Source organism: Thalassophryne amazonica, chromosome 7, assembly GCF_902500255.1.
Source record: "Thalassophryne amazonica chromosome 7, fThaAma1.1, whole genome shotgun sequence".
Lineage (NCBI taxonomy): Eukaryota > Metazoa > Chordata > Actinopteri > Batrachoidiformes > Batrachoididae > Thalassophryne > Thalassophryne amazonica.
Genome location: NC_047109.1, coordinates 69,063,827 through 69,083,262, shown reverse-complemented (window position 1 = coordinate 69,083,262; position 19,436 = coordinate 69,063,827). Strand labels below are relative to the sequence as shown.

Genomic DNA, 19,436 nt, shown 5'->3' with positions numbered 1-19,436 from the left:
ACTGAACTAGAAGCTAGACTGCCTGATGTCTTAGCCTCACTTTTGACAAACACCCAGTCAGTAGACAGACTTGTGAATAGTTTAAACTCAGTGCTCAAAACGACACTCGACGTGATTGCACCACCTGTGTTGAAACCGCGCTCCCCCAAATTGCAGTCACCTTGGTTCAATGATTACCTGCGTGACCTCAAGCATAAAGCAAGAGGTTTACAACGGAAATGGCGTCGTTCAAAATTAGAAGTATTTCACCTTGCGTGGCGTGATGCTATCTTAGAGTACAAGCATGCATTATTGGCTACAAAGCGGACCAATTACTCTGATTTGATCAACAAAAACAAGCATAACTTAAAGTTCTTGTTCGACACGGTGGCAACACTTATTCATGGACAACCACCTGTAGCTTGCTCTCCTTTTACAACACAAGATTTCCTAGATTACTTTGAGAAGAAAATAGATGACATTAGGTTGAACATATCCCAGCATGCCTTAACCCAGCCACTACACCCTGCTATTGAGGTAGACGCTACTACTGAGGTATTACTTAGATTTACAGAATTTGACAGTATCTCTCTAGACATGCTGACGGAACTCGTAATGTCAACAAAAAGCACAACCTGTTTATTTGATCCTATACCAACAAAACTGTTTAAGGACCTGTGGCCCACTCTTGGGCCGATTGTGCTGGAAATTATTAATCTTTCTTTAACTTCTGGATCTGTTCCTAAATGTTTCAAATCTGCAGTGAATAAACCATTACTTAAGAAACTTAATCTTGACCCTAGTGTATTGAAAAACTATTGGCCGATATCAAATCTATCATTTTGCTCTAAAATTCTGGAAAAAGTGGTGACATGACAGCTCGTAGACTATCTTACTGAAAATAATCTCTTTGAGCCACTGCAGTCTGCTTTTAGAAAATATTATTCCACAGAGACGGCTCTCACTAAAGTGGTGATTGATGTTCTGCTTACAATGACTCGGACAGCACTACGGTTCTGCTGCTGTTAGATCTCAGTGCTGCATTTGATACAGTGTATCATCATATTCTACTTGATAGGCTGGAAAATCATTTTGGGATTGCTGGGAGTGCCCTTGCATGGCTGACGTCATACTGACCAATCGTTCTCACTGTGTTTTGTACAGCAACACTACCTCTAACCTTAGAGGCATGAAATTTGGGGTTCCTCAGGGGTCTGTCTTAGGCCCCCTGCTTTTCTCCCTTTATATAGCACCCCTTGGGCACATATTGCAGCGTTTTGGGATTACCTTTCACTGCTATGCAGATGATACTCAGTTATATATGCCGATAACTGCTGGTAATCTTGTTCACATAAAATCCTTAGAAGATTGCCTTGCAGCAGTAAGAAGTTGGATGTCTAGAAACTTCCTACTTTTAAACTCTGAAAAGACTGAAATGATGGTTCTTGGTCCAGTGAGACATCAGCATCAATTTGACCAGTTAACACTCAGCCTAGGCTCGTGTGTCATACATCACACTGACAAAGTGAGGAACCTTGGGGTAATTTTTGATCCTTCGTTGTCCTTTGGCCTCCATATTAGAAATATTACTAGGACTGCTTTCTTCCACCTGAGAAATATAGCGAAGATTCGTCTATGGCTGATGCTGAGACCCTGATCCATGGGTTCATCTCTTCTAGATTGGACTACTGCAATGTTCTATTTTCTGGTTTACCGCAGTCTAGCATTAGGGGTCTCCAATTGGTTCAAAATGCTGCAGCCAGACTTTTTACACGAAGCAGAAAGCTCGACCACATTACACCCATTTTGGCGTCTCTTCACTGGTTTCCTGTCCCAGTGAGATCAGATTTTAAGGTTCTGCTACTAACCTATAAAATTATTCATGGACTGGCACCTCCCTACCTAGCTGACCTAATTAAACCTTACGTACCGGCCCAGGCTTTACGTTCATAAGTCTGTGGGTCACAGAGCTTTCTCTTATCGTGCCCCTGTTCTGTGGAATAGTCTCCCTGCGTCAATAAAACAATCAGATACTGTGGAGACTTTCAAGTCCAGACTTAAGACGCACTTATTTTCCCTTTCATATGGCTAGCATACTGGTACAGTTTTGTTTTTCGCTTTTTACTCTTAATTCATGTTAGTAATTGGAACGGGCAGCGGCCTCAACTTCACCTAAATTCTGGGTCTTTTAGTGAAGCTTAGGGCTAGCGGCCGGTGATCACTTTAGTATTTCTTCTGTTTTTCTTGTTGATTAATGCTGGCAAATTATACAGTATTTTTTGTCTTTCTGATGCCTGATTCTATTTTTTCTCTGTTTAAGGTGCAGCTCCATCCAGAGATGGGAGTAGTGTTTGTGTTGGCGACCCTCCTGTCCTGTGCACCAACAGCAATTCTTGTATATTCGTCCGTGAATTGTTCTGTGAATTATTTCTGTAATTTATGTTTGTAGCATGGTCCAAGCAGAGGGTCACCCCTTTGAGTCTGGTCTGCTTAAGGTTTCTTCCTCAGAGGGAGTTTTTCCTTACCACTGTTGCTCTGGGGGTTGGTAAGGTTAGACCTTACCTGTGTGAAGCGCCTTGAGGCAACTCTGTTGTGATTTGGCGCTATATAAAGGAAATAAACTGAATTGAAAATTGAAAGGCTAGGAAGGGAATGGCCGAAGGAAACCTAGCGTTTTGGTTTGAGATGCTTGTACTATTACTTCGACTGGCACTAAATAATTTTGTGCCATTGCTGCCAGTGTAGTCAACAGTTCAAATAATCTCGGCCAGGAGCCAGACAAGGCTCCTTTTGTCAACATGTCTAAAACAAGGTTGGTGAAGTAACAATCCAATTGTCCAGGGCTGTACCAGTACAGGTTTTCATTCTTGGCACCAGGTCTGCACATGCACTGTCAATGTGACTGCTTCGGATCCCAGAAAAGACCACAACAAAGTCATCATATTTGTCTCATTACCAACCTGGTCAAAAATGATCATACTGAAGAAGAATAGAACTTTGAAACAGCATACTAGATTCCAGAAATTGAAGAAAATGAAGAAATTACTTTTAAAGGCTGAATTGGCATGATTTTGGATTTGCGTTGCACAGCTCCTGCAGCATCCTCTTGCACCCACACAGAGTGGACGATGGTAACCGCAACCACCATAATGCGTACGCTCCTATTCTGGTTCTTCTGCAAAATGCTGCTGCGTTACATTAATACATTCATGACGGTACATCAAAAAGTTCTCGCTCTCACCTGGAAACAAGGGTCATAACTCCATTAAGGTCTGACCTTCTTCTGCAAATGGATAGCACAACTTGAACATCGTTGGACCAGATGCATTGAAGTAAAAAAAAAAAAAAAAAAAAAAAAAAAAAAAAAAAAAAAAAAGACTATGCTGAAAAGTAATGCAAGAACAATCCTTTTCCTGTAACATTGTCTGAGTGAAGCCAAGGTGCTTTTGAAGGTAAGGTTTTTGATGGCTCTTATGATATGTACGATGATTAAACTGTATCATCGTGTAGTGTACAGCCAGCAACTCTTGTGCTTAATCCATAGTTCATTTGTATTTTTTCCTCTTTCACCTCTGAAAAATGTTTATTGAACTGCCCATCACCTCAAAACAAAATAACTTTGGGTGAACTGGAAGACAAAATTTGGAACAGGAGGCATTGGAGGCAGTTTATACCTGGTCCAAACATCAATAAACTCAAGGTCACTGACTACAGTGGATTAGTGGGGCCACATAATAAACATTTTTCAGCAAATGATGGCTGATTGTTTCTTTCAACCTTGACTGACTGCACCAGACTTGATTATGTCTAAATGAGTATGGAGAGGCCAAGATTAGATTACTTAAATGAAATCAAAATAATCCCACAGAGAATTTTCCTGTTATTTTAGTAACAACAACTAAAGCAGGATAACAATAGCCAAAAAGAAAGAAATTGCTGCAGTATCCACATGTCAAGTTAAAGGGCAATGAAGTGAAAAATTTTGCAAAATCAATTGATCCCACATGCAATGCATCTGGAAAGTATTCATAGCGTTTCACATTTTCCACATTTTATTATGTTACAACCTTATTCCAAAATAGAGTAAATTCATTTTTTTCCCCTCAAAATTCTACTTACCCCATAATGACAACATGAAAAAGGTTTAGCTTTTTTTTATTTTATTTTATTTTTTTACAAATTTTTAAAAAATAAAAAAACAAAGAAATCATGTACATTAAAATTACCACCCTTTGCTGAACACTTTGGCAGCAATTACAGTCTTAAGTCTTCTTGAATATGATGCCACAAGCTTGGTGTACCTATCTTTGGGCAGTTTTGTCCATTCCTCTTTGTAGCACCTCTGAAGCTCCATCAGACTGGATGGGGAGTGTTGGTGCACCGCCATTTTAAATCTCTCCAGAGATGTTCAATCGGATTCAGGTCTGAGCCCTGGCTGGACCACTCAAGGACATTCACAGAGTTGTCCTGAAGCCACTGCTTTCATATCTTGGCTGTGTGCTTAGGGTCACTGTCCTGGTGAAAGATGAACTGTCACCACAGTCTGAAGTCAAGAGCGCTCTGGAGCAGGTTTTCATCCAGGATGTCTCTGTACATTGCTGCATTCATCTTTCCCTCAATCCTGACTAGTCTCCCAGTTCCTGCCACTGAAAAACATCCCCACAGCATGATGCTGCCACTACCATGCTTCACTGTAGGGATGGTGCCTGGATTCCTCCAAACATTACACCTGGCATTCACGCCAAAAGTTCAATCTTTGTCTCATCAGACCAGAGAATTTTGTTTCTCATTGTCTGAGAGTCCTTCAGGTCCCTTTTGGCCAACTCCAGGTGAGCTGTCATGAGCTTTTTATGAAGGAGTGGCTTCTGTCTGGCCACTCTACCACACAGGCCTGATTGGTCAATTACTGCAAAAATGGTTGACCTTCTGGAAGGTTCTCCTTTCTCCACAGAGGAATGCTGGAGCTCTGACAGAGTGACCATTGGGTTCTTGGTCACCTCCCTGACCAAGGCCCTTGTGCCCTGATCGCTCAGTTTAGATGGGCGGCCAGCTCTAGGAATGGTTTTGGTGGCTCCAAACTCTTCCATATAGTCCAGCAGCTAACAGAATATTTAGAGCAAAATCGTGCAAATGGTGATACAAGCACCAAAGTTGGCACAAATACTCCTTAGACATTGCTCTTTTGAACAAACCAACTGGCCACTTGAATTTTCAATAAGTGGCCAGATAGGGGGTCAACTGAAGAATTACACAGGGGTCAAAATTAAAAAAGCTCAAATCATTTTGAAAACTACATTACATTATTTATCTAATCGTAAAGATTCCAAAAAGGTAAAGTTTGGACTATCTATGACTGAATGATCAGGAGTTATGGGGTAAAACAACAAAAATGGTGACAAAGGTAAGTGTCAGTTTGTACAGCGGTCAAAAGTTAAAGTTGCTCCAATTTTGGTAAAAAATGATGCAAATTATTAGTTGAGTTAACAGGGTTTTAAAAAGGAATAGTTTGGACCATGTATCATGCTTAGTTATCATGTTATGGGGTCACATATGTTACATGTCAGAATCCAATGGACGCTGACCTTGTTTGACCTTTACTTTGGAGACCAAACATTCAACACAATCAAAACTATTCCATTTATTAATCCTATTAGTGGCCAGTCGGTTTGTTCAAAAGATTAATGTCTAAGGAGTATTTGTGCCAACTTTGGTGCTTGTATCACCATTTGCACGATTGTTTCAGTTATCTGCTGCACTAATATAATGATGATGGAGGCCACTGTGCTCATTGGGACCTTCAAAGCATCAGAAATGTTTCTGTACTTCATGCTTGGTTTGTGTTCTGACATGCACTGTCAACTGTGGGACCTTGTATATAGACAGGTGTGTGTCTTTCCAAATCATGTCCAATTAACTCAATTTACCCCAGGTGGCCTCCAATTAAGCTGTAGAAACTTCAAGGATGATCAGTGGAAACAGGATGCACCTGAGCTCAACATTGAGCTTCATGGCAAAGGCTGTGAATACTTAAGTACATGTGATTTCTTAGATTTTTATTTTTTTGTAATAAATCAGCAAAAATGGCTTAAAAAAAGAACACTTAAATTTCATCCATTTTGGAATAAGGCTGTCACATAACACAATGTGGAAAACGAAGTGCTGTGAATACTTTATAGATGTTCTGTATCAGCGAACACAATGGTTCAAGAATCACAGTGTCACAGCCGTAAATTTAGAGCCAACTTCATTTTCTGTAATGGGTGTGAGGACACTGATTTTTCACACAGTTTCACATGCTCCCCTCCTTCCAATCTCCAACCTTTACCTCAATTATGTCAGCATTGGTCCGGCTCTCGTGAGGCTCGTTGTATTCTGTGTATTTGAGCAGAACCTTATCCATGTCAGTGCTGGCGTACTGGAACAGCTTGTTGGAGTGGTTGAAGATGATGAGGGCAATCTCACAGTCGCACAGAACACTCAGCTCATAAGCCTTTTTCATCAGACCAAACTTCCGCTTGGTGAAAGTCACCTGGTGGGGCCGTATATACAGAGGCACAAAGAGAAAGGGAAGAAGAGAGTGATTAGTGTAAAAAAAAAAAAAAATAAGACAATGTGTAAATTTCACATACAAAAGTTAATACGTTAAGTTAAAAGTTAATAAAATGCTGATTCACAGTAACTTTAATTTTTAGAAAATAATTAAAGTATTTGATTATGATTTTTATTTGGGCAAGACAAAGGATTCAAGCTTTATTTTGTGTTACTTTATTTACTGATGTTAATTTTGAATTACTGTGTGAACTTCATACAATGTTTGGAAAGTTGTCATGTTCTATAACTACATTATCGAACAAACTCACTCACTCATCTTCAACTGCTTACTGCAACTAAAGCCCCATTTACACATAGATGGTTTTGTCGGCGGGTAGTACGTAGACCGAAGTTCGCGGTAGTTCCGGCTGTTTTCGCAGTGGAAAGGGGCGGAGCATTTCGCCGGCGTTTTGACCACAGTACTAGCCGCAAATACGCGGATAAACGCCGCTAAATCCGCCGAATAAAGCGGCGTTTTGACGCCGTAGCATCCTGCACACGTCAGGCAACGGGGGTTCTATCCTTTACAATCGCAGGTTAAGACGCGCGTGAGAATGGCGGTGTTCTGCTGCCGCCGATAATGCCCTGTGTACCGCTGGTTAATACCCAGGTTTTTATCCAGGCAAATCCTGCGTTACTCCAGGAACTTTTGCATATAGGTACCGCCCCCAGAGTATAATAGGCTGAAGCAGCAGGAATACATGCCTCTGTCACTGCAGGGGGAGGGAGATCATCCTCAGCCTTTTCTTCTCCTTCTTTTTTCCCCTCCTCAATGTGTTGCTCCGTCTCCACCACAGGACTGCCCTCTGCTTCTGAACCAGACCTCTTGGTAAGTCCTTGATGCTGCCAATTTTCTTTTAGGAGGCATACTGGAGCTTCTCTGCAAAAATATCTGGAGCTGGCCGCGAGTGAGAGGTCTGCATGCAGCGCGCTAGCGTTTTTATACTGACCGCCGCCTATCGGCTGTTTGGAAAGCCGTTAACCGGGAGGTGGCGTTTAGAACAGCGTACTGTCCGCTAGCGCCGCCGTTTTGTCTGCATCTGTCGCAGGTTAAAACGCCCTTGAGGATGCCAATGTGGGCTCTATTGCCGTTTTACACACCGTTGATGCTAAATATATAATAATTTAATTTTAATCACCTTATTATTTATCACTTAAACAGTGCACTTCTCCTTGAGGTAGCTTGAACAATCAAGTACCAGACTTAAAAAAATGTACAAATTTCCATGTTAATTTATCTGTCTAAAAATAAATGTCCAAGCTTCCGTATGTTAAACAAGAAATTATCTAATCTGAAATAACAGGTGGTTTTAATTTATAGATGAAAGGTTTCTAAATAACCATTTACTGATTTAGCTATTTTAATTACAAGTGTTCTAAACTTTTTTAAACAGTAATCAGAAATTTTGAGGTAAACAACAAAAAACATTTCCAACGATTTTTCTTCAGACACGTGGTTTCTGCACTGATCTGTAGTTCAAATCCCTGCCTGACTGGAAAGTCACTAAGGGCCCTTGGGCAAGGTCTTTAATCCCCTATTGCTCCCGGTGTGTAGTGAGCGCCTTGTATGGCAGCGCCCTGACATCGGGGTGAATGTGAGGCATAATTGTAAAGCGCTATGAGCGTCTGATGCAGATGGAAAAGTGCCATATAAATGCAGTCCATTTACCATTTGTACAGATCAGTGGTTTCTGCCACTAGTCTTCCATGTTTTGGCCCGAGGCGTCGTTCCTATTGGACAGTGCGAAGCTACGTCACAGCTCAGAGCGTCGAAAGTTCAAAAGTCAACTTGAAAAGTAAAAGTAAAAAAACAAAAAAAAACAAACTTACATTTGCATCCTGACAGTCCTCAGTGTACCCCTCTGATGCTTTATCAGTGTTCAACAAGTTCAGAGCAGCGCAGTGAATGTGAATGAAGATGGAAGCCCTTTAAGACGCGCTCCTAAATGTGATGAGTGTGCACGTCGCTCGTGCACATCATCTCTTGCTCCGTTTTGCAGACAAATGATCACAGGACAATTTGTTTTTTTCTTTTTGTTAATCAGATGACAGATCGTCGTCCCGAGGACTTGGTCAGCACCGGGTCCTGCTGCGCACAGAAGGATGACTGAGCAAGAGTTTCGGTGGGAAAGTGTCCATCATCCTCTTGTCATTCCATCGAGGCGTCAGGCTGAGCGCGTAAACACACAAACAGCAGTTCTGCGAAAGAAACTTTGCGCATGTAACTCCCCCCACCTCTGTCCAGGTTACAATTCCATCTCTTCTTCCCAAATTCACGACGCTACACTTGTTCCCTTTTCTCCTCTGGAATCGGTTTCAGCCGCACGCGTGTGCAAGAATGTCCGGTTGAACTTGTGTTTTTTCTTTTGTTCAATTAAAAAAATAAATAAATAAAATAAAAAGATTGGGTTGAACTTGACCGCGTCAGCCTGCCGACAAGCGGCAATGCGCGTTCCCGTCAGAAGCGTCGCTTGCTTCTGACGCCTCTAAAAAGCAACGCGTCTCACGCCTCTGACGCCTCTGACGCTTCCGACACGTGAAAGGCCCATTAATCTGCAATAATGAGCTTGAAATAGTGCTGATCAAAATAATGAGGATAAAATCTATATCGGATTCCTAATCAGGATGCAACGTCCGATTTCAATCAAGTCTGAAACCATGTGTTCGGGCCCGATTTCCGATCACGTGATCGGATCGGGACATCCAATCCATGTATCGAACTCTCACTGTTGTGTGGGCCGCTGAAGAGGAGGTACTGCTGGCCCACCACCAGAGGGCGCCCTGCCTGAAGTGCAGGCTTCAGGCACGAGAGGGCGCAGCCGCTTCACGGGAGCAGCCGGGAGTGACAGCTGTCTCTCATCACCACCTGACAGCTGTCACTCATCACCACCTCATCATCATCTCCATAAAAGCCGGGCAGCAACTCCACCCTCCCTGCCGAGATATCTTCAGCCAAGAAGGTAAACTCTCAGCCGTTTGACTGTGCCGTACGCACGTGATCTTTTTGTATGAGTTTTGCAGGAGATCCTGTTGACTGCTTTCAGCCGGGTGCTGGGTTTTGTGGACTGTGTAGGAGTGACGTTCTTCACCCCTCACGCCAAAACGGAATCAGTAGCTCTCAGGCTCTGCACAACTGTGTTACTGTGTTTGAGGTGGAGGTATTTTTTCCCACCTGCAGAAGAACTGCTGGTTTTGCTGACTGTTTGCTGGGTGTGTGCTCACACCCACCCTTGATTGTTTCTGCTTCCTGCCAGCAGTACCAGATCCGACAGCCGGAGACGGTGACCACCTGGGGACTCGGGACTTGGCGGCTCCAGTATTCTCCAGGTTCGGTGGCGGTGGAAATCGTGTGGGTTCCGGCTCCTCTCTGGACAGACATCTTCTATCCTCAAGCCTGCCCACACGTCACCTTTGTAGACTGACTACATACAAAAGTCTGTAATTGTCTGTATTTCGTTGCACAACAGTAAAGTGTTCTATTTTCGGCTCATTCATTGTCCATTCATTTACGCCCCATGTTGTGGGTCCGTGTCATTACACTTTCCCAACAGGACATCTCGGCCAATGTCATGGATCCCGAGGGGAGTCAACCATCTGTTGGACAACCAATGGAAGAGCAGGGTTCACAGGCGCCTGCAGGAGGCATGATTGGTGAGCTGCAGCAAATCCTCACCGCCTTTACTGCTCAGTTGGATCTGATGACCGAGCAGAATGTCATCCTCAACCGCAGGATGGAGGCTCTCACCGCGCAGGTGGAAGCGCACGCTCAGGGCGCTGCTGCAGCTCCTCCTCCTGCTGACCCGGTGCCGAATATAGACGTACAACTGGTCATTCAACGACACCCCCCCCCCCCACCCCACCATCCTCTGAAGCATACATAAGTCCTCCAGAGCCGTACGGAGGTTGTGTGGAGACATGCGCTGACTTCTTGATGCAGTGTTCGCTTGTCTTTGCACAGCGTCCCGTGATGTATGCGGCAGACTCCAGTAGGGTGGCTTATGTGATTAATTTACTTCGAGGTGAGGCATGCGCTTGGGCTACGGCACTTTGGGAGCAGAATTCACGGCTCCTAACCTCTTATACTGGGTTTGTGAGGGAGTTCAGAACGGTGTTTGATCACCCTAACAGAGGCGAGACCGCTTCAACCGTGCTGCTGTCTATGAGACAGGGGCGTCGGAGTGCAGCTGAATATGCAGTCGACTTCCGCATCGCGGCTGCGAGGTCCGGCTGGAATACGACTGCGCTCCGCGCCGCCGTCATAAACGGACTGTCGTCGGTCCTGAAGGAGCACCTGGTGGCTAAGGATAAGCCGCGGGATTTGGACAGGCTTATTGATCTAGTTACACGATTAGACAATCGGTTAGAAGAACGCCGTCGGGAGCGAGACGAAGGACGTGGCCGGGCACGCGCTGTCCTTCTCCCTTCCGGGTCCGAAAAGGTTCCGCCCTCCCCACGCTCCACAGCCTCGGCGCTCCGTGTGGCAACAGCTCCCCCTGCTGACAGTGCTATGGACATGAGCAGGGCCAAATTAAGATCATCTAAAAGACAGAGGAGACTGGCCCGCGGGGAGTGCTTTTTCTGCGGCTCAAGTGAGCATCTGCAGAGAGACTGCCCCAAGCGGTTAAACACAAACGCCCGCCCTTAAAAACTGGGTTAAGGGTGGGCCAAGACATTCACGTGGGACATACACGTATTTCTACACGTCTCCCAGTTACGATCCTGAGCGGGGATTTAACCCTTCAAGCCCCAGCACTGGTGGACACGGGGTCAGAAGGGAATCTGCTGGACAGCAGATGGGCTAGGGAGGTAGGGCTCCCTCTGGTGGTGCTTCGTCATTGAAGGTGCGGGCGCTAGATGGCACCCTTTAATCACACACAAGACACAACCAGTAACTCTGGTGGTGTCTGGGAATCATCGCGAGGAGACTGAGTTTTTTGTTACTCCTACCTCCCGTGTGATTTTGGGCTTCCCGTGGATGGTAAAACACAGTCCCCAGATTGATTGGCTGTCTGGGGTTGTGGCTCAGTGGAGCGAAACCTGCCACTGGGAGTGTTTAGGATCCTCGGTTCCCCCCGGTTTAATTGCTAATGAGGAGGTTAAAGTCCCCCCCAATCTGACTGCAGTGCAGATCAAGTACCACGATCTTGCTGACGTTTTCAGCAAAGATCTGGCGCTCACCCTTCCCCCGCACCGTCCGTACGATTGTGCCATTGATTTGATCCCGGGCGTTGAGTACCCGTCCAGCAGGCTGTACAACCTCTCACGTCCTGAGCGCGAATCAATGGAGACCTACATCTGGGACTCGTTAGCTGCCGGTCTTATCCGGAACTCCACCGCCCCGATGGGTGCTGGTTTCTTTTTTGTGGGCAAGAAAGACGGCGGACACCGTCCATGCATTGATTACAGAGGGCTGAACGAGATTACGGTTCGCAACCGATACCCTTTGCCCCTGTTGGATTCAGTGTTCACTCCCCTGCATGGAGCCCAAATTTTCACCAAATTAGATCTTAGGAATGCGTATCACCTGGTTCGGATCCGGACACGAGTGGAAGACGGCATTTAACACCCCGTTAGGTCACTTTGAGTACCTGGTCATGCCGTTCGGCCTCACTAACGGCCCCGCGACGTTCCAAGCTTTGGTAAATGACGTCTTGCGGGACTTCCTGCACCAATTTGTCTTCGTATATCTGAACAATATACTCATCTTTTCCCCGGATCCTGAGACCCATGTCCAGCATGTACGTCAGGTCCTGCAGCGGTTGTTGGAGAACCGGCTGTTTGTGAAGGGTGAGAAGTGTGAGTTTCACCGCACTTCTTTGTCCTTCCTGGGGTTAATCATCTCCTCCAACTCCGTCGCCCCTGATCCGGCCAAGGTTGCGGCGGTGAGAGATTGGCCCCAACCCACAAGCTGTAGGAAACTGCAACAGTTCCTCGGCTTCGCAAATTTCTACAGGAGGTTCATTAAGGGCTACAGTCAGGTAGTTAGTCCCCTGACAGCCCTGACCTCGCAAAAAGTCCCCTTCACCTGGTAGGATCGGTGCGAAGCCGCGTTTAGGGAGTTGAAACGTCGGTTTTCGACGGTGCAGCCCGATCCTTGCCGCCAGTTTGTGGTTGAAGTGGATGCCTCTGACTCAGGGATAGGAGCCGTGCTGTCCCAGAGCGGGGAGTCCGATAAGGTTCTTCACCCTTGTGCCTATTTTTCTCGCAGGTTGACCCCAGCTGAACGGAACTATGATGTGGGAAATCGAGAACTTCTTGCGGTGAAAGAGGCTCTTGAGGAGTGGAGACACCTGCTGGAGGGAGCTTCAGAGCCATTCACAGTTTTCACAGACCATCGGAACCTGGAGTATATCAGGACAGCCAAGCGGCTGAACCCCAGGCAAGCCCGCTGGTCACTGTTCTTCGGACGTTTTGACTTCCGGATCACCTATCGCCCTAGGACCAAGAACCAGAGATCGGATGCCTTGTCCCGGGTACACGAAGACGAAGTCAAAACAGGGCTGTCGGATCCACCGGAGCCCATCATTCCTGAGTCCACTATCATCAGTCATGCATGATACCTTCAATTGACAGTCTTGTTTTTCTTGAAACTTTAAATTTTCAATTTCAAGCAGCAAATCATCACATATAATACAATATAGCCTTTATTGTCATTGTACATATATATATATATATACATACACTCAACAAAAATATAAACGCAACACTTTTGGTTTTGCTCCCATTTTGTATGAGATGAACTCAAAGATCTAAAACTTTTTCCACATACACAATATCACCATTTCCCTCAAATACTGTTCACAAACCAGTCTAAATCTGTGATAGTGAGCACTTCTCCTTTGCTGAGATAATCCATACCACCTCACAGGTGTGCCATATCAAGATGCTGATTAGACACCATGATTAGTGCACAGGTGTGCCTTAGATGCCCACAATAAAGGCCACTCTGAAAGGTGCAGTTTTATCACACAGCACAAGCCACAGATGTCGCAAGATTTGAGGGGAGCGTGCAATTGGCTGATGACAGCAGGATTGTCAACCAGAGCTGTTGTGTGTATTGAATGTTCATTCTCTACCATAAGCCGTCTCCCAAAGCGTTTCAGAGAAATTTGGTAGTACATACCAGCCAGCCTCACAACACAGACAACCGTGTAACCACACCAGCCCAGGACCTCCACATCCAGCATGTTCACCTCCAAGATCGTCTGAGACCAGCCACTCGGACAGCTGCTGAAACAAATCGGTTTGCCTAACCAAAGAATTTTCGCACAGACTGTCAGAAACCTTCTCAGGAAGCTCATCTGCATGCTCGTCGTCCTCATCGGGGTTCTCGACCTGACTCCAGTTCATCGTCGTAACCGACCTGAGTGGGCAAATGCTCACATTCGCTGGCGTTTGGCACGTTGGAGAGGTGTTCTCTTCATGGATGAATCCCGGTTCACACTGTCCAGGGCAGATGGCAGACAGCGTGTGTGGCGTCGTGTGGGTGAGCGGTTTTCTGATGTCAATGTTGTGGATCGAGTGGCCCATGGTGGCGGTGGGGTTATGGTATGGGCAGGCGTCTGTTACGGACGAAGAACACAGGTGCATTTTATTGATGGCATTTGAATGCACAGAGATACCGTGACGAGATCCTGAGGCCCATTGTTGTGCCATACATCCAAGAACATCACCTCATGTTGCAGCAGGATAATGCACGGCCCATGTTGCAAGGATCTGTACACAATTCTGGAAGCTGAAAATGTCCCAGTTCTTGCATGGCCGGCATACTCACCGGACATGTCACCCATTGAGCCATGTTTGCAATGCTCTGGACCGGCGTATACGACAGTGTGTACCAGTTCCTGCCAATATCCAGCAACTTCGCACAGCCATGAAGAGGAGTGGACCAACATCCACAGGCCACAATTGACAACCTGATCAACTCTATGCGAAGGAGATGTGATGCACTGCATGAGGCAAATGGTGGTCACACCAGATACTGACTGGTATCCCCTCCAATAAAACAAAACTGCACCTTTCAGAGTGGCCTTTTATTGTGGACAGTCTAAGGCACACCTGTGCACTAATCATTGGCCTCTCTTCATTGGCTTCCTGTTAATTCTAGAATAGAATTTAAAATTCTTCTTCTTACTTATAAGGTTTTGAATAATCAGGTCCCGTCTTATCTTAGGGACCTCGTAGTACCATATCACCCCAATAGAGCGCTTCGCTCTCAGACTGCAGGCTTACTTGTAGTTCCTAGGGTTTGTAAGAGTAGAATGGGAGGCAGAGCCTTCAGCTTTCAGGCTCCTCTCCTGTGGAACCAGCTCCCAATTCAGATCAGGGAGACAGACACCCTCTCTACTTTTAAGATTAGGCTTTAAAACTTTCCTTTTTGCTAAAGCTTATAGTTAGGGCTGGATCAGGTGACCCTGAACCATCCCTTAGTTATGCTGCTATAGACGTAGACTGCTGGGGGGTTCCCATGATGCACTGTTTCTTTCTCTTTTGCTCTGTATGCACCACTCTGCATTTAATCATTAGTGATTGATCTCTGCTCCCCTCCACAGCATGTCTTTTTCTTGGTTCTCTCCCTCAGCCCCAACCAGTCCCAGCAGAAGACTGCCCCTCCCTGAGCTGGTTCTGCTGGAGGTTTCTTCCTGTTAAAAGGGAGTTTTTCCTTCCCACTGTAGCCAAGTGCTTGCTCACAGGGGGTCGTTTTGACCGTTGGGGTTTTACATAATTATTGTATGGCCTTGCCTTACAATATAAAGCGCCTTGGGGCAACTGTTTGTTGTGATTTGGCGCTATATAAAAAAATTGATTGATTGATTGATCATGGTGTCTAATCAGCATCTTGATATGGCACACCTGTGAGGTGGGATGGATTATCTCAGCAAAGGAGAAGTGCTCACTATCACAGATTTAGACTGGTTTGTGAACAATATTTGAGGGAAATGGTGATATTGTGTATGTGGAAAAAGTTTTAGATCTTTGAGTTCATCTCATACAAAATGAGAGCAAACCAAAAGTGTTGCGTTTATATTTTTGTTGAGTGTACAATGAAATGTGTCCTATGTATTTAACCCATCCTCATTACAGTTAGATGCAATCCAACCACTAGGAGCAGAGGGCAGCCACAGTTCGGCACACAGGGACCAACTCCAAATGTAGAGACTGTGTCTTGGTCAGGGGCAGAGAAAGGAGCAAACCCTAAATAAGCATGTTTTTGATGGTAGGAAGAAACCGGAGTGGCTGGAGGAAACCCACGCAGACACAGGGAGAACATGCAAACTCCACACAGAAAGGGCTGGAAACAATCCCACAAATTTCTTGCTGTGAGGCACCAGTGCTAACCACTAAGCCACCTCAACATCCTATACACAAGTAACGTCTAGGCCTTACCCACAACATGAGCCCGGACACTGGAAATAGTGGGTGGAGGAAGAAGAAACTTTATTAAAAATATATATATACATTTTTTTTATTTGAAAAACAGACTGAAGTCAATTTGTTGTTGTTGTTGCTTAAGACTCCAGAGAAAGTTTCATTATGTTTCAGATCATTCAGTTACACACTACAGATGCTCGCATTGACATAGCTTTCTGCTGCTGGAATCACATGACTGTATTGCGAAACATGAGCAAGCCATCCAGAGTCTTAACAAATCACTTTTACAGACTTGTAGTGCACCGATAATTTGTAGCAGGGGGAAGCTAGGACAGTAAGGGCAGAATTTTTGGTATGAAATGTCAAGCCTGACATGGATATATGAAATAAGAGAGAATATGACAAATAGAAATGTTTACTTCCAGAGAGAGGTCTCTTGCTCTACCTAGGACTGCTTGTATTTTGGACACACATTGGCTCATTCTCTCTCCCGTCAAATTGACTCTCCTCGTCAGTTTCACACAATGTTATACGCTTCCATGCTCTCTTTCTCAGTGGAACATTCACTGTTGCTCCCTTTTCCATACTTCCCTTCTGTCACATAGTTTGCCACTCTCTTTTTCACGCACTCTCACACATGCCCCCTCAGTTTGAAACAAGTCGCACATACTTGTGGGAGAGTTACTGAAGCACTAGCTTTGCTGCTGCCTGCTGGCTGACTTACGGGGGGATTCCCTGTGACAGAGCCTGTGTACTTGATGTCATCAGATCAGGTGATCACCATCTTGGAGGTCAAGAGAGGCAGCTCCATTTAGTACAACTAGCACTACACAAACCATTAATCCGATTACTCAACATTTGACCTTCTGGCCCAAAGGCCATGTGGTGGTTTCCCGCTCTGAAAATTGCTACAACAACTGGTATGGACTCAAGAAAGTTATTTCATTCCACACTTTTCCACCAGAGCCAGAATTCAACAAGTTGTATATTTAGTAAGGAAAAAAACGGTTCCTGTTAAGAATCGATAAGAAATTATTAGATTCACAGACATCAATAGCATCTTCACCTAATGATTCCCTTATCGGTCCTTCAGTTCACATTATGCCAGAGTGGCCGTTGTTTTTGAGGGTGTTTATCGGGTAAATAAGTGATGTTGACGTGCAGCGCAGCCGGCTGAAAGACAGCAGCTCAGGAGCTATAGAGTTACATTTGTGTTATTAAAACCTGAAAAGAAAGGCTTTTGACAAAAACTCCAGATTTTATTTATTTCTAATTATGTCCAGAGATCTAGGATCCACCATGTATAGATTTTATTTATTTTTATTTATGTCCAGAGATCAAGGATCCAGAGACCATGTACAGATTTAATTTATGTCCATAGATCAAGGATCCAGTGACCAATTTCATATTTATTTACACTCAATAAACTGTTGTTGACATAGAAAACCTGTAAAGCCTAGTTTTAGTACACAAAAAATTCACAAGAGGTACTGATAATCTAATCTTGACCCAAGTGTATTGAAAGACTATAGGTCAATATCAAATCTATCATTATGCTCTAAAATTCTGGAAAAAAGTGTTTTCACTGCAGCTTGTGGACTACCTTACTGAGAATAATCTTTTTGAGCGACTGCAGTCTGCTTTCAGAAAATATCATTCCACAGAGAAAGCTCTCACTAAAGTAGTGAATGATCTACTTGCATTGGATGCAGACACCACTACAGTTCTGGTGCTGTTAGATCTCAGTGCTGTGTTTGATACTGTGGATCATCGTATTCTACTCGATAGGCTGGAGAATCATTTTGGGATTACTGGGAGTGCCCTTGCATGGTTGACATCATACCTGACCAGTCGTTCTCAGTGCGTTTTGTACAGTAACTACCTCTAACCTTAGTGACATAAAATTTGGGGTTCCAGAGGGGTCCGTCTTAGGTTCCCTGCTTTTCTCCCTTTACATAGCACCCATTGGGCACATATTGTGGCATTTTTGGGTTACCTTTCACTGCTATGCTGATGATACTCAGTTATACATGCCGATCACTGCTGGTAATCTCATCCACATAAAATCATTATAAGATTGCTTTGCATCAGTAAAAAGCTGGCTATTGAGCAGTTTCCTATGTTTAAACTCTGATAAGACTGAAATGATGGTTCTTGGTCCAGTGAGACATCGGCATCAATTTGACCAGGTAACGCTTAGCCTAGGCTCGTGTGTCATATATCACACTGACAAAGTGAGGAACCCTGGTGTAATTTTTGATTATACGTTGTCCTTTGACCTCCGCATTAGAGATATTATGAAGACTGCTTTCTTCCACCTGCGAAATATAGCGAAGATTTGCCCCATCCTGTTTGTGGCTGATGCTGAGACCCTGATTCATGCATTTGTTTCTTGTAGATTGGACTACTGCGATGTTCTATTTTCTGGTTTACCACAGTCCAGCATTAGGGGTCTCCAACTGGTTCAAAATGCTGCTGGCAGACTTTTGACAGGAAGCAGAAAGTTTGACTACATTACACCCATTTTGGCATCTCTTCACTGGCTTCCTGTGCCTGTGAGGTCAGATTTTAAGGTTCTGCTACTAGTCTATAAAACTGTTCACGGACTGGCACCTCCCGACCTAGCTGACCTTAATTAAACCTTATGTACCGGCCCAGGCTTTGCGTTCTCAAGGTGCAGGACTACTTAGTGTCCCTACGGTGAATAAAAAGTCTGCAGGTCACAGAGCTTTCTCTTATCGTGCCCCTGTTCTGTGGACTTTCAAGTCCAGACTTAAGACGCACTTATTTTTCCTTTCGTATGGCTAGCATACTGGCATAGTATGTTTCTATGCTTTTTACATTTTGAATTCATTTTATTAGGAAACGGAGCGTGCCGCAGCCTCAACTTTATCTAAATTCTGGTGAAGCTTAGAGCTAGTGGCCGCCGATTACCTTATTACCTTAGTATTTATTCTGTTTTCTTGTTGCTTAATGCTGACAAATTACACTGTATTTGACTTTCTGATGCTTGATTCTGCTTTTTTCTTTTGTCTCTGTTTGAGGTGCAGCTATCCTTGACCTTTGAGATCAAGAGACACTTGGGAAGTGCTCATGGAGTGATGAGGTCGCTGGACCGAAGGTGTTTGGTGATTCCGATATCTTTGCAGGAGAACAAATGTCCAAGTCTTTAGGGTCCTTGTTTTACTGTGTAATTGTGAGACATGGATGCCAACCAGCGACCTATGGTAAAAACTGGATGTCTTTGGTACTAGGTCTCTTCCAGTGGTGTAGTCTACATGATACGCAAGTATATGGCATATACATTCAGATTCAGTCAGAAGTTTTCTGAGAACATGAATAAAAAAAACCTGTGAATCTGAATCCCATTCACTAATTCCCAACATTCAGAACATATCTTTAGAGCATTCTGAAAGACTGGTTATGTTATCAACATGTTAGGAGGCAGCATCAAGGTGCTGATGGTGCTTATGAGGTGTTGCTCCAAGATGGCT

The 19,436-nt window shown here is 44.6% G+C and overlaps 1 protein-coding gene across 1 annotated transcript in view; it reads right to left on the bottom strand.

Moving 5' to 3' along the window:
• mef2d (myocyte enhancer factor 2d) overlaps positions 1–19,436 on the bottom strand; it is a 297,569-nt gene that overhangs the window by 130,633 nt on the left and 147,500 nt on the right. Inside the window, 1 exon segment of the mRNA XM_034174391.1 lies at positions 6,305–6,508. Coding sequence (XP_034030282.1) covers positions 6,305–6,508 — 204 coding nt within the window.